Source organism: Rhinopithecus bieti, unplaced genomic scaffold (genome assembly GCF_001698545.2).
Source record: "Rhinopithecus bieti isolate Rb0 unplaced genomic scaffold, ASM169854v2 scaffold_81617, whole genome shotgun sequence".
Classification (NCBI taxonomy): domain Eukaryota; kingdom Metazoa; phylum Chordata; class Mammalia; order Primates; family Cercopithecidae; genus Rhinopithecus; species Rhinopithecus bieti.
In genome coordinates, this window is record NW_016841754.1 from 1,202,860 (window position 1) to 1,221,727 (window position 18,868).

General features: G+C 36.9%; 1 protein-coding gene across 1 annotated transcript in view; it reads left to right on the top strand.

Moving 5' to 3' along the window:
* NEB (nebulin) overlaps nt 1-18,868 on the top strand; it is a 236,581-nt gene that overhangs the window by 74,535 nt on the left and 143,178 nt on the right. The window contains 15 exon segments of the mRNA XM_017866068.1: nt 1,872-1,976; nt 2,968-3,075; nt 4,599-4,910; nt 5,041-5,247; nt 5,739-5,843; nt 7,009-7,116; nt 10,224-10,535; nt 10,729-10,907; nt 10,909-10,930; nt 14,840-14,944; nt 16,509-16,616; nt 16,956-17,267; nt 17,716-17,919; nt 18,199-18,303; nt 18,387-18,494. Coding sequence (XP_017721557.1) covers nt 1,872-1,976; nt 2,968-3,075; nt 4,599-4,910; nt 5,041-5,247; nt 5,739-5,843; nt 7,009-7,116; nt 10,224-10,535; nt 10,729-10,907; nt 10,909-10,930; nt 14,840-14,944; nt 16,509-16,616; nt 16,956-17,267; nt 17,716-17,919; nt 18,199-18,303; nt 18,387-18,494 — 2,400 coding nt within the window.

The window sequence follows — 18,868 nt, forward strand, 5'->3', positions numbered from 1 at the left end:
AAAAGGGTACACAGCAGGTCAACAGCGGGGTCTGGACTAGAACAGGGATTCTGATAACTAGACACTGCTCTTTTCACTAGCATTTCACTGCCCAATACTGTTACTACTAGCCACATGTGTTGATTTATGTTTGTATAAATCATATTAATAATTCGGTTTCTCATTCACATTAGCTACATTTCAAGTACTCAATCGAGTTCTACCATATTGGATTATGCAGAACATTTCCATCATTGCAGAAAGTTCTGTTGCATAGTGCTGGTCTAAAACAAGGTTCAGAAAAATGACTGTTTTTGTAAATAAAGTTTTATAGTTACACAACCACAGCTGTTTGTCAGCGTGTGGTCTCTGGCTGCTTTTGGACTACAGCAGCAGAGTTGAGTAGCTAATGACAGCAGTTTTGTAGCCCACAAGGCCTGAAATTTAAAAGAATTTCTGTCTATACAGAAAAAGTTTGCCAACCTCTAGCCCAGAAGAAGGTTATTCTTATTTTAATTAAGACAGACTAAAAGAGATAGCATTTTTCATCTATTGCATTTGCAAAATTAAAAGCTGTGTTACACACAATATCTGTAAGGGAGTTTCTGTTAAAGCAAACTTTTAATGGGCCATTTGTTAATGTTTGTTAAAATTTAAAATTCGGGTATCATTACCCTGTAGAAATCCTTATACATGTGTGCAAAGATATACATACATACATACACACAAGAATATGTTTGCAGTTTAGGGTTTCTGAAAGGAGATGCTGAGATGAAAATTCGAGTACAGAGTATTTTTTAGGGATCCTAGTCCTTGGGAGGAAGGACTAGGCGGGAGGAGAAGTTGAACAGTGATGCTGGCATGACAAAGGCTTGCCCAGTCCCACAGAGGGCTCTCAAGTGTCTCTGTAGTAGAGACTTGCATTGAGCTGAAATGGCTAGATCTTTGTACACCCACTTCAATGAGCTGTTGAGTGTGGTTATCTGGGAAGCACACGCTCTTGAGTGAGATAGCTGATGACTAGAGACTGTCAAAAGTTGGGGAATCAGGTCCTTCCTTGAATGGGTATATTGGTGGCACATCTCCATGTCCACCACAAGGATCATGACATTGCTTGTAGTAGAAAAAGGCTAGAGGCCATAAGTTAAATATTCATCAACAGAGAACTGGTTAACTTAATTAGATTATACCTCCTAATGAAATACTATGTAGCTCTACAAATGAATGAAATAAATTATTTTAAGAAGTTGTTCAAGATGTCTCTATTATTAAGTTAAAAATCAAGATGTAGAACATGACTTCATGTATATTTTAAAAGGACTATATGTGTGTTTTAATGTACATAGAAAATTTTAGGAGGCAAATGCTACCTCTGTGCTGTAAGGTAAGGGGATAAAGCATTTTTACTTTCCATCTTATATCCTCCCTACTGTATTGCTTGAATAAGCAACTTTTCCATTAAAATTTTTTTGGGCCAGGTGCAGTGGCTCATGCCTGTAATAATAGCACTTTGGGAGGTGAAGGCAGGTGGATTGCTTGAGCTCAGGAGTTTGAAACCAGCCTGGGCAACATGGCAAAAACCCATCTCTATGAAAAATACAAAAATTAACCAGGCATGGTAGTACATGCCTGTAGTCCCAGCTACTCAGGAGGCTGAGGTGGGAGGATGGATTGTTTGAGCCTGGAAGGTGGAGGATGCAGTAAGCCATAATTGCACTACTGCACTCCAGCCTGGGTGACAGCATGAGACTCCGTCTCAAAAATAATGAATAAATTAAACCTAGTTAATAAAACCACATGAAATATCGATATATATGTGTACAATGATATGTATGTACTAAGTAAGCTTCTTTTAAGATTTTAAACACTAATTTACACTGTTTTTTTCCTAGCATCTCTACAAACAAGCATGGGAGGCTGATAAAACCAAAGTCCACATCATGCCTGATATCCCCCAGATTATTTTGGCAAAGGCAAATGCAATTAATATGAGTGATGTAAGTATAGTTCCTCCTGTTGTCATCTTTCTCTCCAGCAGATTTCAACCAGTAAGAACAAATTAATTAATATCTCTCTCAGTTATGGGAGTGAATGTTTTAAAAATAATGGTGGAAATCCACACATGAGGCTCTTTCTCTTTCTAATTTTGCTTTGCGGAGTTGGAGTAGGCCTGTCGATGGGGTTGGGCCAAGCAGTAAGAATTTGAAGGGTGATTGGATTTTGTTCTAGGGGGGCACTCCTTATTAAATTGAGAGATTTGGTAGAAAGAAACAGGCTCGGGGCCAGGAGAAGAGAAAAGGAAATGAGAGTTCTGGAATTTCGTTCTTAGAGAGCCCTTCCATCAAACCTTTGAGATGGTTCTGAAAAAGGGGTTAAATGGAAAGGGAAGAAGAACATTTTGAAGAATTTGGGGCAAACCCCACAACAAGGAATGTGCAACACTTGTTAGAAAATGTATCGATGTTTTATTTCATTTCCTTTTGCGTCTAATCATAGTAGCTAGGAAATCTTCTAATCCTGCCTATTTTTTTGTTTGTTTCTTTGTTTGAATTCCACAGAGATTTGGAATAGCTGAGTTTTTCTTTAATTGTAGATTCCACATTATTATACAAATAAAAGTGCTGATTATAAAACAGTGACTTTTCTTTTGATGTAAGAATAGGGGTGTTTTGTAGTCTTCCTTTAACTCTTATTTGCATCAATAAGAATCTCCAGGACTTTCACATTTTTTAAGTATATTTACAACCTGATAGAGACCAGTAACTTTTAGTTTTTTCTGGTAGTTTCTTGAAAACATGTTTAAGTTTGTTATAGATTGTTTTTCAAACACAGTTATGTTACTTGTAAGAACATTCAGCCACTAAAGCACCAATGAAGCATTCTGCTCAAAAACAAAAAAAAAGATGCCACAGTGGTAGTTTACTCTTCTAAAATAAATCCAGGCTTTCATATTTAGAAGAAAACTCTTCCCTTTGCCTCTGTTTACAGAAACTCTACAAACTTTCCTTGGAAGAGTCTAAAAAGAAAGGCTATGATCTCAGAACGGATGCAATTCCTATCAAAGCTGCTAAGGCTTCCAGAGATATTGCAAGTGATGTAAGTCCGAAGGAAAGCAGTCACCTGGCTGGGGGTTTCTAGGGAACCGAAATAATAAGGTTGAGTTCTGGAAACACGGAGTGGACACAATATGAAAAACAGTGGGTCTCACTCTCTGTGAATGCTTCTTAACCTTGCTTTTGTGTGTTCTCTGATATTTCTGAAAAAACACCAAGCTAACCACATGGTGACCCTCATAGATATCAGCTCCCTGACTCATGAGATCTAGATACACTTACTTTGAATCTGTCACTAGGCTATGGCTTGTAGAAATTCAAAGCCCTTCACTAAGCTTTCTTGGTGAAAGTCTCATATTGTTCTTGCCTCCTGCTTCTTCAGAGATGATTTTTCTCTCAGGATGTCTCATGGATGCAAGAGTGCTGATCATCTGGGCTCATGACGGTTGATGAGTAAATAATCAGGGACTGTTGCAAACCAGTTGTTAAACCATCGGTGGCTTCATATCAGCTATGATGAGTGTATTTACACCACAGAAATTGGCAAACACTACAAAGCGAGGCTTTTCCCGCACTGTGCGGCAAAAAGCAGGTGTACCAACACATCACTGTCATAACATGCCACCTATATGAAACTCAGTTCTTTCATTTGGTTGTTTCCACAAGAAATCCACTCACAGGGAGCATTTAATGACTTGGAGGTCCTGGGAGGAGCACATTTCAAAACACTCTTTCCTTGGTCACCCATCAGTTTTACTTTCTTTCCTCTTCATCTCTATTCTTCATATTCCCTACCTATCCAGCCCATCCCACTCTCTCTTATTATCCCGAGAACTCCAAATTCTTCTCCCTTCTATTACGCTGGAGTAATTTGGTTCTATTAGCTTCTACCCCCAACTTGCACATGCAATCCCACAAGGAGATAGGCAGAAAAAGAAGCTCTCTATGGATCAAGATCTCCCCTCTATAGAAGAAAGTTGAGATGATAAATAGGACAATTTCTTCCCCCATTATAGCAGTTTAGAGAGTCTTAAAGGAAAAGGAGCTCCACGAATATAAAGCTATTCTAAAATTACACTCTGTGTCTCATAATTGAACCTTTTCTCTTAATAAAAGACTTGCCAGGATAATTTTCAGGGAGGTAAAAAAAAAAATTTTTTTTTTTTTTTTTTTTGCTTTTTTTTTTCCTTCATTTTCTGTGTTCTTTTTACCCACTAAAGGCCTCTTTAGCACTAACAGCAAAGTACATGCATAAGTCAGTGTAATGCATCATCACAAGATCTGGGTTCTAATCCTCAGTGGCCTCAACAAGTTGCTCAGCAATCTGGGTCTCAGCTTATTCATCTACAAAATGAGGGCAGTAATAAGAACTTTGCTATCTACCTCACAAGGGAGAGTTGTATTCAGTTACATCAATAAATATGAAAAATGCATTCGTGAACTATAGAACTCTATACAAATATAATTTTAATTATATTTTATAATTACACAAAATATAGCATATTGACACTAGACTGATTTTAGTCAAAGGAATCGCTCTGTATAAAACTCGTATTTTCTTCACAGTATAAATACAAGCACGATTATGAAAAAGCAAAGGGGAAAATGGTTGGTTTCCGCAGTCTCGAGGATGATCCCAAATTAGTCCATTCCATGCAAGTGGCTAAGATGCAATCTGATCGGGAGTACAAGAAAAACTATGAGAACACAAAGACCAGCTACCACACCCCTGCCGACATGCTCAGTGTCACGGCTGCCAAGGATGCCCAAGCCAACATCACCAACACTAACTACAAGCACCTGATTCACAAGTACATCCTCCTTCCAGATGCAATGAACATTGAACTGACCAGGAATATGAATCGCATACAGAGTGATGTAAGGCTTTCTTCTACTTGGGTGATGGTTGGAATCCTAGCATGGGAAGGGAGATCACAGTCTGTTTACATGCCATGCTTTTGTGTCTAAATGGATAAGATAAAGTAGAATTTGCTTGTCTTCTTTATAGAATGAATATAAGCAAGATTACAATGAATGGTACAAAGGGCTTGGCTGGAGTCCAGCAGGTTCTCTGGAAGTGGAGAAGGCCAAGAAAGCAACTGAATATGCCAGTGATCAGAAATACCGCCAGCACCCGAGCAACTTCCAGTTTAAGAAGCTGACTGATTCCATGGACATGGTGCTTGCCAAGCAGAATGCGCATACCATGAACAAGGTACACAGAACAGTGGCCGTCCACACAGCTCCCACATGAGGAAAGGCTAGCAGGCTCTGGTTCTTGTTTGGAGAAATCTAATTCAGGTTCATCATTCCTAGGCAGTGGCAAACCGTTCCAGATCATTCCCCTACACCATCTTCTTCTTCTGCCCACCTCTTATTTTTTTTCTTCTCTTGACCTTCTACTTGGGGTTAGAAATATTTAATTTTAATTATATTTATTTAATTATGATATTATTTTAATATTATAATTAAATTATATTTAATTATAATAATATTATTCAATACTTCCATTGTAGAAAACAGAAAAATAAGATTATTTTTTAAAATCTGAGTTTGTTTTAGAGTCTTTTCTGAATTATATGCTACTTAGTTATTACTTTACTACGTCAAATTGAATGCATTCAAGTACTAATATATAAATACATATTTTTCTTTCCTGCTTGTCCCAGTTATTCTAATTTCATGTCTTTTTTTCCCACTTCCTAGTATTTATACACCGCTGATTGGAATAAAGATAAGACCAATGTTCACGTGATGCCTGATACACCAGATATTTTACAAGCCAAGCAGAATCAAACACTGTATAGTCAGGTAAAGTTACATAAAAATTACTTGTAAGGGTTTTGTATTGAAACTTATGAACTTATAAAATAATGTAATAGTAAATACTGATATAAATGTTGAAGCAATGAAAGTTTGGAAATGACACACTGATTAGCCCAGGATGTTGCAAAATAGAGTGGTTAAGAGCAAAGGCTTCAGCCACAACTGTATACTTCATGGAGCAGGTTCTGTGTCTGTTTATCTCTGTGTTCATTGTGTTTGATACCAAGCAGGAAATCAATAGATAATTGTTGAAAAAAAAAATTGCATCAAACAACCAGGTGTGATGACATGCACCTGTAGTCCTAGCTACTCAGGAAGGTGAGGCAGGAGGATCCCTTGAGCCCAGAAGTTTGAATCCAGTTTGGACAACATTGGGAGACCCTGTCTCTAATAAATAAACACATAAATAAGGTAAAAATTGCATCAAACAGATTTGATATGAGTTTTGGCTTTGCCATTTTTGAGATGTATGATACTGGGTAACTCAATTACCTGTCTAAATCTCACTTTCCTCATCCCTAAAGTTGGGACCATAAACGTACCTATGACATTGGATTGCCATGAGGACTAAATGGGAAATTCTGTGTAAGATCCTCAACACAGTGCCTGGCCCATGGAAAGTACTGGATAACTATGAGCTATTTTTGTTATTACCCAGTTCTAACACATATACATCCATTCAATCAGTAAAGTCAACTCAGAAAGATTGCAACTAAATTATTGCAATTTATAAAAAGCATTTCATCATTTATTGCTTTTATCCCTTAGCTAATTAAAATGTTGTGACCTGTTTTTCTTTTTATTAGCAATTATCTTAATATCTATCTTCAAAATAGTAAGCCAAGGCAGTATTTAACAGCAGTGAGAAAAGTACCTGATATGACCATATTGTTTCTGAACAGCAGAGGCTGTGATAAAATATACCACCAGGATTCTCACAGCCAAAAAAGATGAAAGTCAGGTCATATGATGCTGAGTCAGTGCTTTTTCTACTCCTTTAAACAACTTGTTTTATTTTTATCCGTATCTTTAAATATAGGGTAGATGATGTTCGATCTGATATTCACGCTGTAGGTAAACTTTTCCCTAATAATCTGCTGAGATTCTTTATATAAACAGGATAATGCTGAAGAATATCTTTAATTTTCAGAAACTCTATAAACTTGGATGGGAAGAAGCTTTGAAGAAAGGCTATGATCTCCCAGTTGATGCGATTTCTGTACAGCTAGCTAAAGCTTCAAGAGACATTGCTAGTGATGTGAGTACTAGTTTGAGTTCTAGAAGGATATATTTTTATCTGAATCAGGTAACTTGATGTCAGTAACTATTTTTATAGATAGGCTTTACCTTTCGAAATATAATGCTTCCTTCATTTTCTTCTACCCTCTTCATTTATCCAGAGTTTCACTCTTCTTTTTCACTGTTCGTATGTCAAAAGGGGCTTCCTGAATAGAGGTCGGGCCAGAAGACCTCTAAGATCCATTAGAGTAAGGTACTCTACTTGGGGATGTTACAAAGGACCCAAGATTGCAAGTTTTCCCTACTTTCCTGAAAATATAATTTTCCTGTTTTCTACTTGTCTATTTTAGATAAATTCAAAGTGCCAGATAATAAATCAACCTCAACAAACTGATGCTGATAGATTTTATATGCACATATTTTAAAATAGGCTGTCAGTTATTTCAGTTTAACCCATTTTGCACTTGTATAATATAATTGATATAATTGTAATAAATTACCTTGGGACATAAAAAATCCAAGAAGGTCCAGAAATTTAGAAATAAGGGTTTACTTAATTCTTCTTTCTGCTGAAAATCTGGTCTAAAGTTCATAGACTCACTCTCCCAAAGGTAGATTCTAGTTATGATTAGAAACGGTAGCAAATCTGGTGAAAAACTAGGTATTGTCTCTATTGGTTAATTTTTTACAAGTATTTTACTTAGATATTCTGCGTATTGCCAGCATATCATTTTGTGAATCCCAAAACTTAACCACAAAAGTTCAGAAGGTCTTGGTTATAGTGAATAAATTACCAGGATTTCATAGGGAAGCAGGACCTCTTAATTAAAATCTTTAAAAGAAAACAGGGATTTGGTTAATATGCAGGTTGAAGTACAAAGTGGAGGAAAAGAGTGCCTAAAAATGGAATCTGACAATAAATTCTAAGAACATAAGGGAAGATTTTATTTAATTCACTTAATTTCTGGCACTCCAGAAATGTGGGAAAACTAATATGATGATACGTTATTACCCACTCTCCAGCTTGCAGGTCATTCCCTTATTAAAATAAATCAGCGAGATGATAAGCCTAAAGCAATAATGATGTGTAAACTCATTTTCATTTAATGCTATGTGCTAAAGATAGTTTAGGAATTGAAGAAATAACATCAATAATTTCGTAACAACTCAACATTTGATAGTACCTCATTTCTTTTTGTGTGAACCCATTAATTCGAACCTTTTGAAATCTTACTCTCAAATGAACTATTAGTGAACTTTCCCACTATTATAGAGATGTATTTTCCTCAATTTCAAATGTCCTTGTATTTATAAAATTTCAGAAAATTAAAACAATTTTTATAAGTATTTAATTTAATGAATTAGAATCATAGAATTTAGAGTTGGAAGATAAAGAACATTTAATCTAATCTCCCACTCAGCATCCTACCTTCTCTCCATCTCCAAAAGTCTGTAGATACTTAAAAATATAAGAATTTTGGAGGCTGGGTGCAGTGGTTCCCTCCCGTAATCTCAGCACTTTGGGAGGCCAAGGCAAGAAGATCATTTGAAGCCAGGAGTTCAAGACCAGCCTGGGCAACATAGTGAGACTCTTTCCTTACAAAAAATAAAAAATTAGCCGGGCATGGTGGTGCGTGCCTGGAATCCCAGCTACTTGGGAGGCTGAGATGGGAGAATCACTTGAGCTCGGAAGGTTGAGGCTTTAGTGAGCCATGATCACACCATTGCACTCCAGCTTGGGCAATGGAGCAAGACGGTGTCTCAAAAATAAAAAAATTCTTTAAAGGAATTTTGGAGTCCTTCAGGGCACGTCATTTCTTTGTTAGATCATTTCCAGTTGCCATTATATAGCTTTTTATTTTTACCTAAATAATTTACTGATAAGCTCTAGATCTCTGTTCTACAAACCACAAGTAGCCTATTTCCACTTCCACTTGATAGCTCTTCAGACTTTTTCATATTTGCCCTCCTTTGGTTTCAGTTTTATACATTCTTCAATCTTCTGATCATTCTATTTGTAATTTATGCTGTTTTTTCAAAACTCCTGTCAGAATAGAATCCCTCAAAATTTAGTGTTGTTTTCTTGATACAGGAGGTCAGTTCAGAGAGCTTATTTGTGTCCCATACAGAATCTATGGCACTGCTTTTTAAAAAGCAATTTTGTCAGATTGCTTATGTTGAACTTACAGTCCACTTAAACTCCTGAATATTTTATATATGTAATAATGAAGCTGGGTATCATGTAAGGTATAAGATGTGTTCAGCACCTAACGTCAAGTAAATGCTGTTATTATACTCATTATTGTTATCACTGTTGTTACTGTCATCTAGTACTCATGTAATTTTTCTCAATTGAATCTAAATACCAAATTTTACTTTTACTGTCTTAAATTTATGTAATCATTTTGATCCATTTGGCAGTACGTGGAGCTCTTGTGGAATTTTCTTCCTAATCTAACATATTTAGTTATTTTTAGCCATCTGCACATGCAAGATATGGATCCCAAACAGGACAAGGACAAGGTTATATGACATAACCACATGGCAAGCCACAAAAAAATCCTGCTATTTAATAAATTAGTCTCCACTATTAGGTATATTTACTTAGTCATGTATCTTCCTGATTTTTCTGTCATTTAGCTCATAAGGATTATCATTTCCATAAGAATGTCATAAGAACTGTATTAAATACAACCCCAAAGTCAGAATACACAATAGCTAGCACAACCAAACATATATTTCTGCATCTAGTTAGAATTAATTTCTTATAACCTCTATTGATACTCAACTACATTAGATTTCTTCAGAAGCTTCCATGTAAACAAGGCTTAGTGTAAGTAAGTAAACATTCCATACTAAGTTAGCATAGACAGCCCTTCTCTCATTTCGGTTTTGGAAAACAAACATGAAAACAAGGCAAATTGAAGCTGAGTGAGGGGGCATGTGCCTGTAATCCCAGCTACTAGGGAGGCTGAAGCTAGAAGAGTAGGCCTGGGAGTTCAAGACCAGCCTGGGAAACGTAGTGAGATCCGTGTCTCAAAAAAGAAAAAAAAGAAAAAAAAGCAAGTTGAGCTTAACTTGGCCTTTGTTTGTGTACTAAAAGAGCTGTGTTTTCTCTGATTTCAGTTTAAATACAAACAAGGCTACCGAAAGCAACTTGGCCACCATGTTGGATTCCGGAGTCTGCAAGATGACCCAAAACTTGTGTTGTCCATGAATGTAGCCAAAATGCAGAGTGAAAGAGAATATAAGAAGGATTTTGAGAAGTGGAAAACTAAGTTCTCCAGCCCAGTGGACATGTTGGGAGTGGTACTGGCCAAGAAGTGTCAGGAGTTGGTTAGTGACGTGGACTACAAGAACTACTTACATCAATGGACATGTCTGCCTGATCAGAATGATGTTGTGCAAGCTAAGAAAGTTTATGAACTGCAAAGTGAGGTCAGTTTCTATTAAATGCAATAGTTTATATATTAATTCATATTTTATATGAGTAGCTATTTAGTCAAAGAGAAGCGAAACTAGGAATTGTTATTGAAAATCTAAAATGCATCTGTTTGTAATGCATAGAATCACTTGAATCAAGGATCCAGGTGAGAATGGGATTTTGATGGCTTGCTCTGTCTTTTCACAGAATCTATATAAATCTGACCTAGAGTGGCTGAGAGGCATAGGATGGAGTCCCTTGGGTTCTTTAGAGGCAGAAAAGAACAAGCGGGCTTCGGAAATCATCAGTGAGAAAAAATATCGTCAGCCTCCAGACAGAAACAAGTTCACCAGCATTCCTGATGCCATGGACATAGTTCTGGCAAAACAAATGCCAAAATAGGAGTGATGTGAGTAGCACTCTGGAAATAAAATAGATTATAGTGCCTGCTACCTAGTATTTGCTCAATAGTGCTTGGTTAATAAATGAGTAGAACCGCAAAGCATTGCCTCATAAATCACCACATAATATTTTATATTGGATCGCTTTATTTGAATTAGCAACTATCCCACACTGAATCGTGTAAAAATGGGTCAGTGTCAGTTTTTGTCACCCAAAGCTTATTTATTATTTAACCAAAATGTAATGAGAAAATGCTTTTCTCAAACTTTTTTTCTTTGAAACTTGAGTGCATGAAGCACCCAGATGTTTTTTGTTGGGGTAGAGTGTATGAGGGGGAAAGATTCTGAGTACCTTAACAGGCACAATGGATGTGTTATAAAGAGTGTATTTCCTGACAAATGATTATAATGCTTTTAGTTTAGCTGAATCAAGATAAATGGATAATTCTGTCACTGTAAATAAGTATATATTCCCTCTTCAACTTATTTTCTTCACCAGCTCTGATACCAGTGTCTAGCACATAATAGGTACTCAATAAATATTCATTGAAAAAAATAAATAAAAGATAGCAGGGTGGAGTAATTATATGCAAAGAAGGGAAAGATTACTCAACACTGCTTAGCTGAAAGCCTAACCCTGAACATTACAGAGTATTGAAGTATGTGCCCTGAAATCTGTAATTGGTAAGAAGATTTAAATAGATATATAATAACCATCTGTTATTAGGAGGATCTAAATATGTATATACTGTAGGTCTTAGGAGGATCTGAATATATATACTATATGTAATATGCTATACACTTTACATATATCATATATATCAGAAGTTTTATATAATATATAAGCCCATAATCAGCTTAGAATAAGCATTGATAAACTGTAGTTCCTCTTTTCCTAACTAACCCCTTACAGACTTTTTATAATGTTGATTTCCAGAATGTAGAGTAAATGTTGACCTGTCAGCTTCATTATGAATGTTTAAGCATTTACTTATTCTTTTGTTTTTTTATGATGACAGTCAGAATCCAACAAACTGAGAAAACAACAAATTTGTACAAAATATCTCCCCCTTCTTGGAATCCAAGTTTCTTTTCTCTCCGTGAAACGAGAGATCATGAAGTTTATCAATATACATGTTCCAGAACAGTACTTCCCAGCAGTGTGCTCTAGTTTGGGGAATGTTGAAATATGGAGCTCTCAGGCCTCAGGGCCGCCACACAAAACCTGGGCCAGCTGGGGTCCTTCAGCCTGCTGTCTCCTTCTGAATAGACTGATGCGCATATCCTAGTGTAAATAATAACAGCATTTTCTCTGCATTCCATGGGGTGAAAGTGGTGCATGCCATTGAAGAAATAGTCTAACTTAGTGACTCTCAAGCAGAACCAATTTTGCCCCACAGGAACATTTAGCAACATCTAGAAATATTTTTGGTTTTTACAACTGGGGAGTGGCATGCTACTGGCATCTAGTGGGTAGAAGCCAGGGATGCTGCTAAGCACCCCACAATGCACAGGGCAGCCTCCACAACAAAGAATCATCCAGTACACAATATCAGTGGTTAGGAGGTAGAGAAACTCTGCTGTTTGCTTGGTGGGTACAATGTGTGTTGCTCCAGTGATGGATGCACTGAAGGCCCTGACTTTACCACAATGCAGTTGCACTTGTGCCCCCACAAATATATGGAAATAAAAAAAATTTTTTAAGAGAATCTCTGGTGTTACTAAATCCAAAAGGGTAGTGCAGAACTGGGATACACGTACGTGGAAATTAAGCCTTGCCTTTGTTTTGGTGCTGAGGGTCTTAATTGACTTCTCTGGGTTATATGCACCATGCAAACATGTGCAGGAAAAACAAAAGTGCCATACACACACATCTCATGCTGCACACCTCAAAGGGAAATGGACAAGTTTAAGGAATCAATCAGACCAAAAATATTTTATATTGAAATAATTTCAGGCACTCAGAAAAGTTGAAAAAATAGTACATGTAATTCACATATGTGTGTGTGTGTGTGTGTGTGCATACACCCAGATTCCCCAAATGTTAACATCTAACCACATTTGCTTTCTTTTTGTCTTTTTCTCCCTTTCTTTCTCTCAGATCTATATCTATATCTATATATCTCTATGAGAAATTAAATTGTTTCATGATGCCTATTCTGCCTGTATTTCCCAAAAATAAGAACATTCTCAGTAATCACATTGTGATGATTAAAATCACAAAATTAATTTTCACTAGTCTGCTAGTCTACAGAATTTATTCAATTTTATCACTAATATCCTTTATAAGAAAAGAAAATATTTTCTCTGGCTCAGGATTTAATCCAAGACCACAGGTTGCATTACTTGCTATGTCTTTAGTCTCCTTTACTCTGGACTAGTTCCTCACTGTTTCTTTGCCTTCCAAGTTTTTGACATTCATAAAGAACATAGGTCAGTTATTTTGTAGAATCTCTTTCCATTTGGGTTTTCTGGTGGGTCCTTGTGATAGACTCAGATTGTCTTTTCAGCAGGAGATCACACATTGTGTCCTCCTCAGTACCTCATATCAGGAGGCACAGGATATCAATTTGTTCTATTACTAATAACTTAAACACTTGGCTAAAGTGATATTGCCAGGTTGCTATACTGTTAAGTAACCATTTTATCCTTTGTAATTGATAAGTAATCTGGCAGGGAGATTTTCTGACCCTGTGTAAATATTCTGTTTTTCATCAAATTTTCCTAGTTTTAGCCAGGCACGATGGCTCACACCTGTAATCACAGCACTTTGGGAGGCCAAGGCAGGTGGATCACCTGAGATCAGGAGTTCAAGACCAGCCTGGCCAACATGGTGAAACCCCATCTCTACTAAAATACAAAATTAGCTGGGCATGGTGGTGGGTGCCTGCAATCCCAGCTACTTGGGAAGCTGAGGCAGGAGAATTGCTTGAACCTGGGAGGTGGAGGTTGCAGTGAGCCGAGACTGCGCCATTGCACTCCAGCCTGGGCAACAAGAGTGAAACTCCGTCTCAAAAAAAAAAAAAAATCCTAATTTTAGTAAGTCAATGAAACTTTTGTTTGGATCCCCTTGTCTTCTGTTGAAGAGACATAAGGATGGCTCTGGGACATCCAAGAGATTTTGATAAATTCCCCCCAAAAAAATCATTTTGGGAATCCTAATCTTTCACAATGATTGTGAGGTATAACTATAAATAATAAGCCACATGGAAGATGGACACAGTGGCTCACACCTGTAATCCCAGCACTTTGGGAGGCTGAGGCGGGCAGATCACCTGAGATGGGGAGTTCAAGGCCATCCTGGCCAACATGGCGAAACCCTGTCTCTGCTAAAAATATAAAAATTAGCCTGCTATGCTGGTGCTTGCCTGTAATCCCAGCTACGCAGGTGGCTGAGGCACCAGAATCACTTGAACTCAGGAGGCAGAGGTTGCAGTGAGCTGTGATTGTGCCATTGCACTCCAGCCTGGGCAACAGAGTAAGACTCTGTGTCAAAATAATAATAACAACAGCCACATAGGAAATAAAACTCCCTGATTTCTAGGCACACTTTGAATAAGACAGCTTTTGAAAAGGCAAGGGCTGCCTCAATTAAACACTGAGAGACACAACCTGAAAGATGGAGAAGCCTGTTTCATTTGATAATATTGGCAAAGCATGTGATTACCTAGATTGATTTCTTGTAGGCAGGATTTTCTGTAACTTTGAAAATGTGACCCATAATCTCCGTTTTGAAAGGCAGTTATGTTCCAGGTAAATCAAGAAATAATGCATCTATTTTCTGCTTATGTTGTCTACTTATGATATCAATTCTGTATAATGTTTAATTCAGATGAAATCAGCAATTCTGTTTGAAGCCAACTGTGTCATTCACTAATCTAACAACACCACTGAAAAATACTTATTTCTTATTTTAGAGACTTTATAGAGAAGCTTGGGACAAAGACAAGACTCAGATCCACATCATGCCTGATACGCCTGACATTGTTCTGGCTAAAGCAAATTTAATCAACACAAGTGATGTAAGTTTTCAAATTCAGCATGTGTTTTCAGAAAGCTCATTTTAATTGTTTCTAAGTCAGTGAAGTTGTCTGGAAGTTCTTTGAATCACTGAATTATTGTAATTAATGAACTATATATGACTTAGACTCTTTATTTAGTGGCTTTTAGATTGAACATCGAAATGTTAGTACTCACTGTGTCAGGCAGAATGGGGAGTCTGTATTCTCTGTTCCTTGCAGTCCATTGTTATACATATCATCACAAGGTGATGGCTTGTATTGCTTTTCCCAGTGTGGAGAGGCACTCTTTGCAGGCAGAGACAATTCTTATTGAATCTACAGTGCTTATCTAGAATCGTGCCTGACACATAGTAGATGCTCAATGAAATTTTGAATCAGTGAGCATACAAAAGCCATGCAGGAGAATTTCATTTTTATTGTCATTGTCATTGCAGCATAATCTCCTGAAATTTATACATCTGAAAATTCAATATTTTAAAAACAAATTCTAAATTGTAATAGAATGACTTTAACATTAAAGAATGTATCAAAGTAATGCTACGAAGGACTAACAGATAAACACAAGTCCAAGATCAACAGGCACTTTAAATAATCTGGTTTCTGGATAAAAGTACATTTAAATTATATTCTCAATTTTTAAGTTATGTCACAGATCTGAAAAAAACATTCTTTCGCTTAAGCTTTTAAAATTCATTATTTAAACTTTCTTCAAAACATCTTAAGTTTTAGAAATTATGGTGGACTCAGTATCTTACCTATAGATGTGGATCCTATTTTGGATGGTCCCATATTGGGAGACAGACTACTTCACAATGCATCAGCTACATGGAAGAGATAACCCCTTAGGCATGATTTTTCCTCATTAGAAGAATTAGATGAAAAGCCATAGCTCTTTTCTAACAAAAACTTCTAATGAAAGAGTCAATGTGAATTGAAAAACAGCACCTAAATAATAATCCATTTCATTTCTCTATTGTTTTACTTCTGCCTGATTCTTGCAAGTATAGACAGGCACTGTATAACAACAGTTTGGCCAACAAAGGCACACATACAGGATGGTGGTCCCATAACATAGTACCATAATCATACTGTATTTTTGCTGTATCTTTTCCATGTTTAGCCATATTTAGATACACAAATATTAATACTTCCCATTGTGTTACAGTTGCCTGTACTAGCATGCTCTACAGGTTTGTAGCCTAGGAGGAATAGGCTATACCATATAGCCTAGGTGTGTAGTAGACTGTACCATCTAGGATTGCATAAGTACACTCTGTGATGTTCCCACAAGGACAAAATCACGTAACAATACATTTCTCAGGATGTATCTTTGTCATTAACCAATGCATGACTGTATTTGGGAAGAGCTGACAATTTTGCTGATTTAGGTAATTGAAGAGCTTTAAAGTTTAAAACAGGATCATTAGCAATCAATGGGCATAATTTCTACATTTGAGTATTCTAGGGCACAGATGCTACTCTCATGAACTCAAAATATTTAGCACATTTGATCATTATGCTATATTTGTCTATGGGAAACATAGTGATCTTCATTTCTTAACAGAAACTCTACCGAATGGGTTATGAGGAGCTGAAGAGAAAAGGTTACGATCTTCCTGTTGATGCCATACCAATCAAAGCAGCAAAAGCCTCCCGGGAAATTGCCAGTGAAGTAAGATTTTATCCTTTGTTGATAATGATATGATTGCAAGTTATCACTTCAAAGCAGTCTCAATTTAATTTTAAATTGAACAAAATCTAAGGGGCAACAAATTACAATGGAATAAAATGATCCCATGCAGTGTGGGATGAGGATAAGATCAAGGATGCATTTATTATGTATGGAATTTCATAGCTGAATTTAGCCTTTAATCTTTCTTATCAAAAGACTGAAGTCTTTGGCTCTCTAGGCTTAGTAAAATATTTAGAGTTAATGCGCTTTGTAATTTGCCACAAAGATGGCAACAGAAGTTAATTTTGAAAGGAATAAGACACATTTTTTTTTCTTTAGTACAAGTACAAGGAAGGCTTTCGCAAGCAGCTTGGCCACCACATTGGAGCCCGGAACATTGAAGATGACCCCAAGATGATGTGGTCCATGCATGTGGCCAAGATCCAGAGTGACAGGGAGTACAAGAAGGACTTTGAGAAGTGGAAGACCAAGTTCAGCAGCCCAGTGGACATGCTGGGGGTGGTGCTGGCCAAGAAGTGCCAGACCTTAGTCAGCGACGTGGACTACAAGAACTATCTGCACCAGTGGACATGCCTGCCCGACCAGAGCGACGTCATCCACGCTCGGCAGGCCTATGACCTCCAGAGTGACGTGAGTCTAAGATTTTCCTTTGGCCAACAAAACATGATGTCTGCTTTTTAAAGTATCAGAGTCCTGTCGTGAGGGGAGTTGAGTTTACACAATTACCCTGGACTAATGCCCAAGCCCCATCTAGTCACCCAAACATCTGGAGACAACATTAATCCCCAAAGAGCCAGCAAAGACCCATTGCTTTGGTAGAAGCCTCTAGATTGTTGAGCTAGACAATCAAAGGATTGAGTCATTTTCTATGTGCTTCTGTTTAAAATGTTTTTCAAAATACGCTTTTAATCTGAACATTTTGTTGATTTATAATTCATACCAAAATTTAGAATTTTCTAATAATTCAAGTATTAAAAATATATAATATAATATGAACTTTATTTGGGGCAAATGATTTAATTATGACAAATTATGATAGATGATTTAATTATGACAAATTTGTCACTTGCACTTTCAGAATTTGTACAAGTCAGACCTTCAGTGGCTAAAAGGCATTGGCTGGATGCCTAGTGGTTCTCTCGAGGATGAGAAAAACAAACGAGCCACCCAGATTTTGAGTGACCACGTTTACCGTCAGCACCCAGATAAATTTAAGTTTTCCAGCCTTATGGATTCCATACCAATGGTTTTGGCAAAAAACAATGCTATTACCATGAATCATGTAAGTCTTGTCTTTGTTTGAGGAGGTTATTAATTTTTTTGTTTATGGAAACACTGAAATCTGTTTCTATAAAAGAAAACTTATTTTCGATTCATTTGCTTGGTACTAACGTGGTTTTAAAGTATTGTGCTTCTTATTGACACAAGACATCTAGACCTGAAAATGTCACAAATACCAATTCACTGAGCTGAATTTCTTGATTCTCATTAAAAATCAGACTGTCTGCATGTGTCTATTTATTACTGGCCTGTACCAGTCATGTCTCTCTGTTTCTCTTAGCGCCTCTATACAGAAGCTTGGGATAAGGATAAAACCACTGTCCACATTATGCCAGACACCCCTGAAGTTTTATTAGCAAAACAAAACAAAGTAAATTACAGTGAGGTAAGCAATATATTCATAGTGCATGATACATTTTCCTTACAATGCACTTTATAAATCTAACTTATTATTAATGTCTGTTTTAGAAACTATATAAGCTTGGCCTAGAAGAAGCCAAGAGGAGAGGTTATGATATGCGGGTAGATGCCATTCCTATCAAGGCAGCCAAGGCCTCCAGAGACATTGCAAGTGAAGTAAGTATACTTGGAAAGTTCTTTGCCTTAGCTGTGGCTCAAAGGTTTATTTCTCTCTCCTGGATTTACAGTGGCACAAGTAAGCCATGAGGTTAAAGCTGTTGCTAACAGTTTATTGTTTCAATGAATGGTTTAAAATAATGGTAATAGAGTTATCAACACAAAGGCCAAATTCTAGTTATGGTTGAGTCCATAGCAACATACATTTCAAAACATGTCCATTTCTTGCTGAACAAAAGTATTAGATACCTGACTATAGTTCATATAATTTTTTTGGCTTTTCCAATGATGTATTTCTCATATACAATTGAACTTATTGTACGGTTCCTTCAAAACCCAACCTATGCTGTATGAACCAATGAATCTACAAGGGC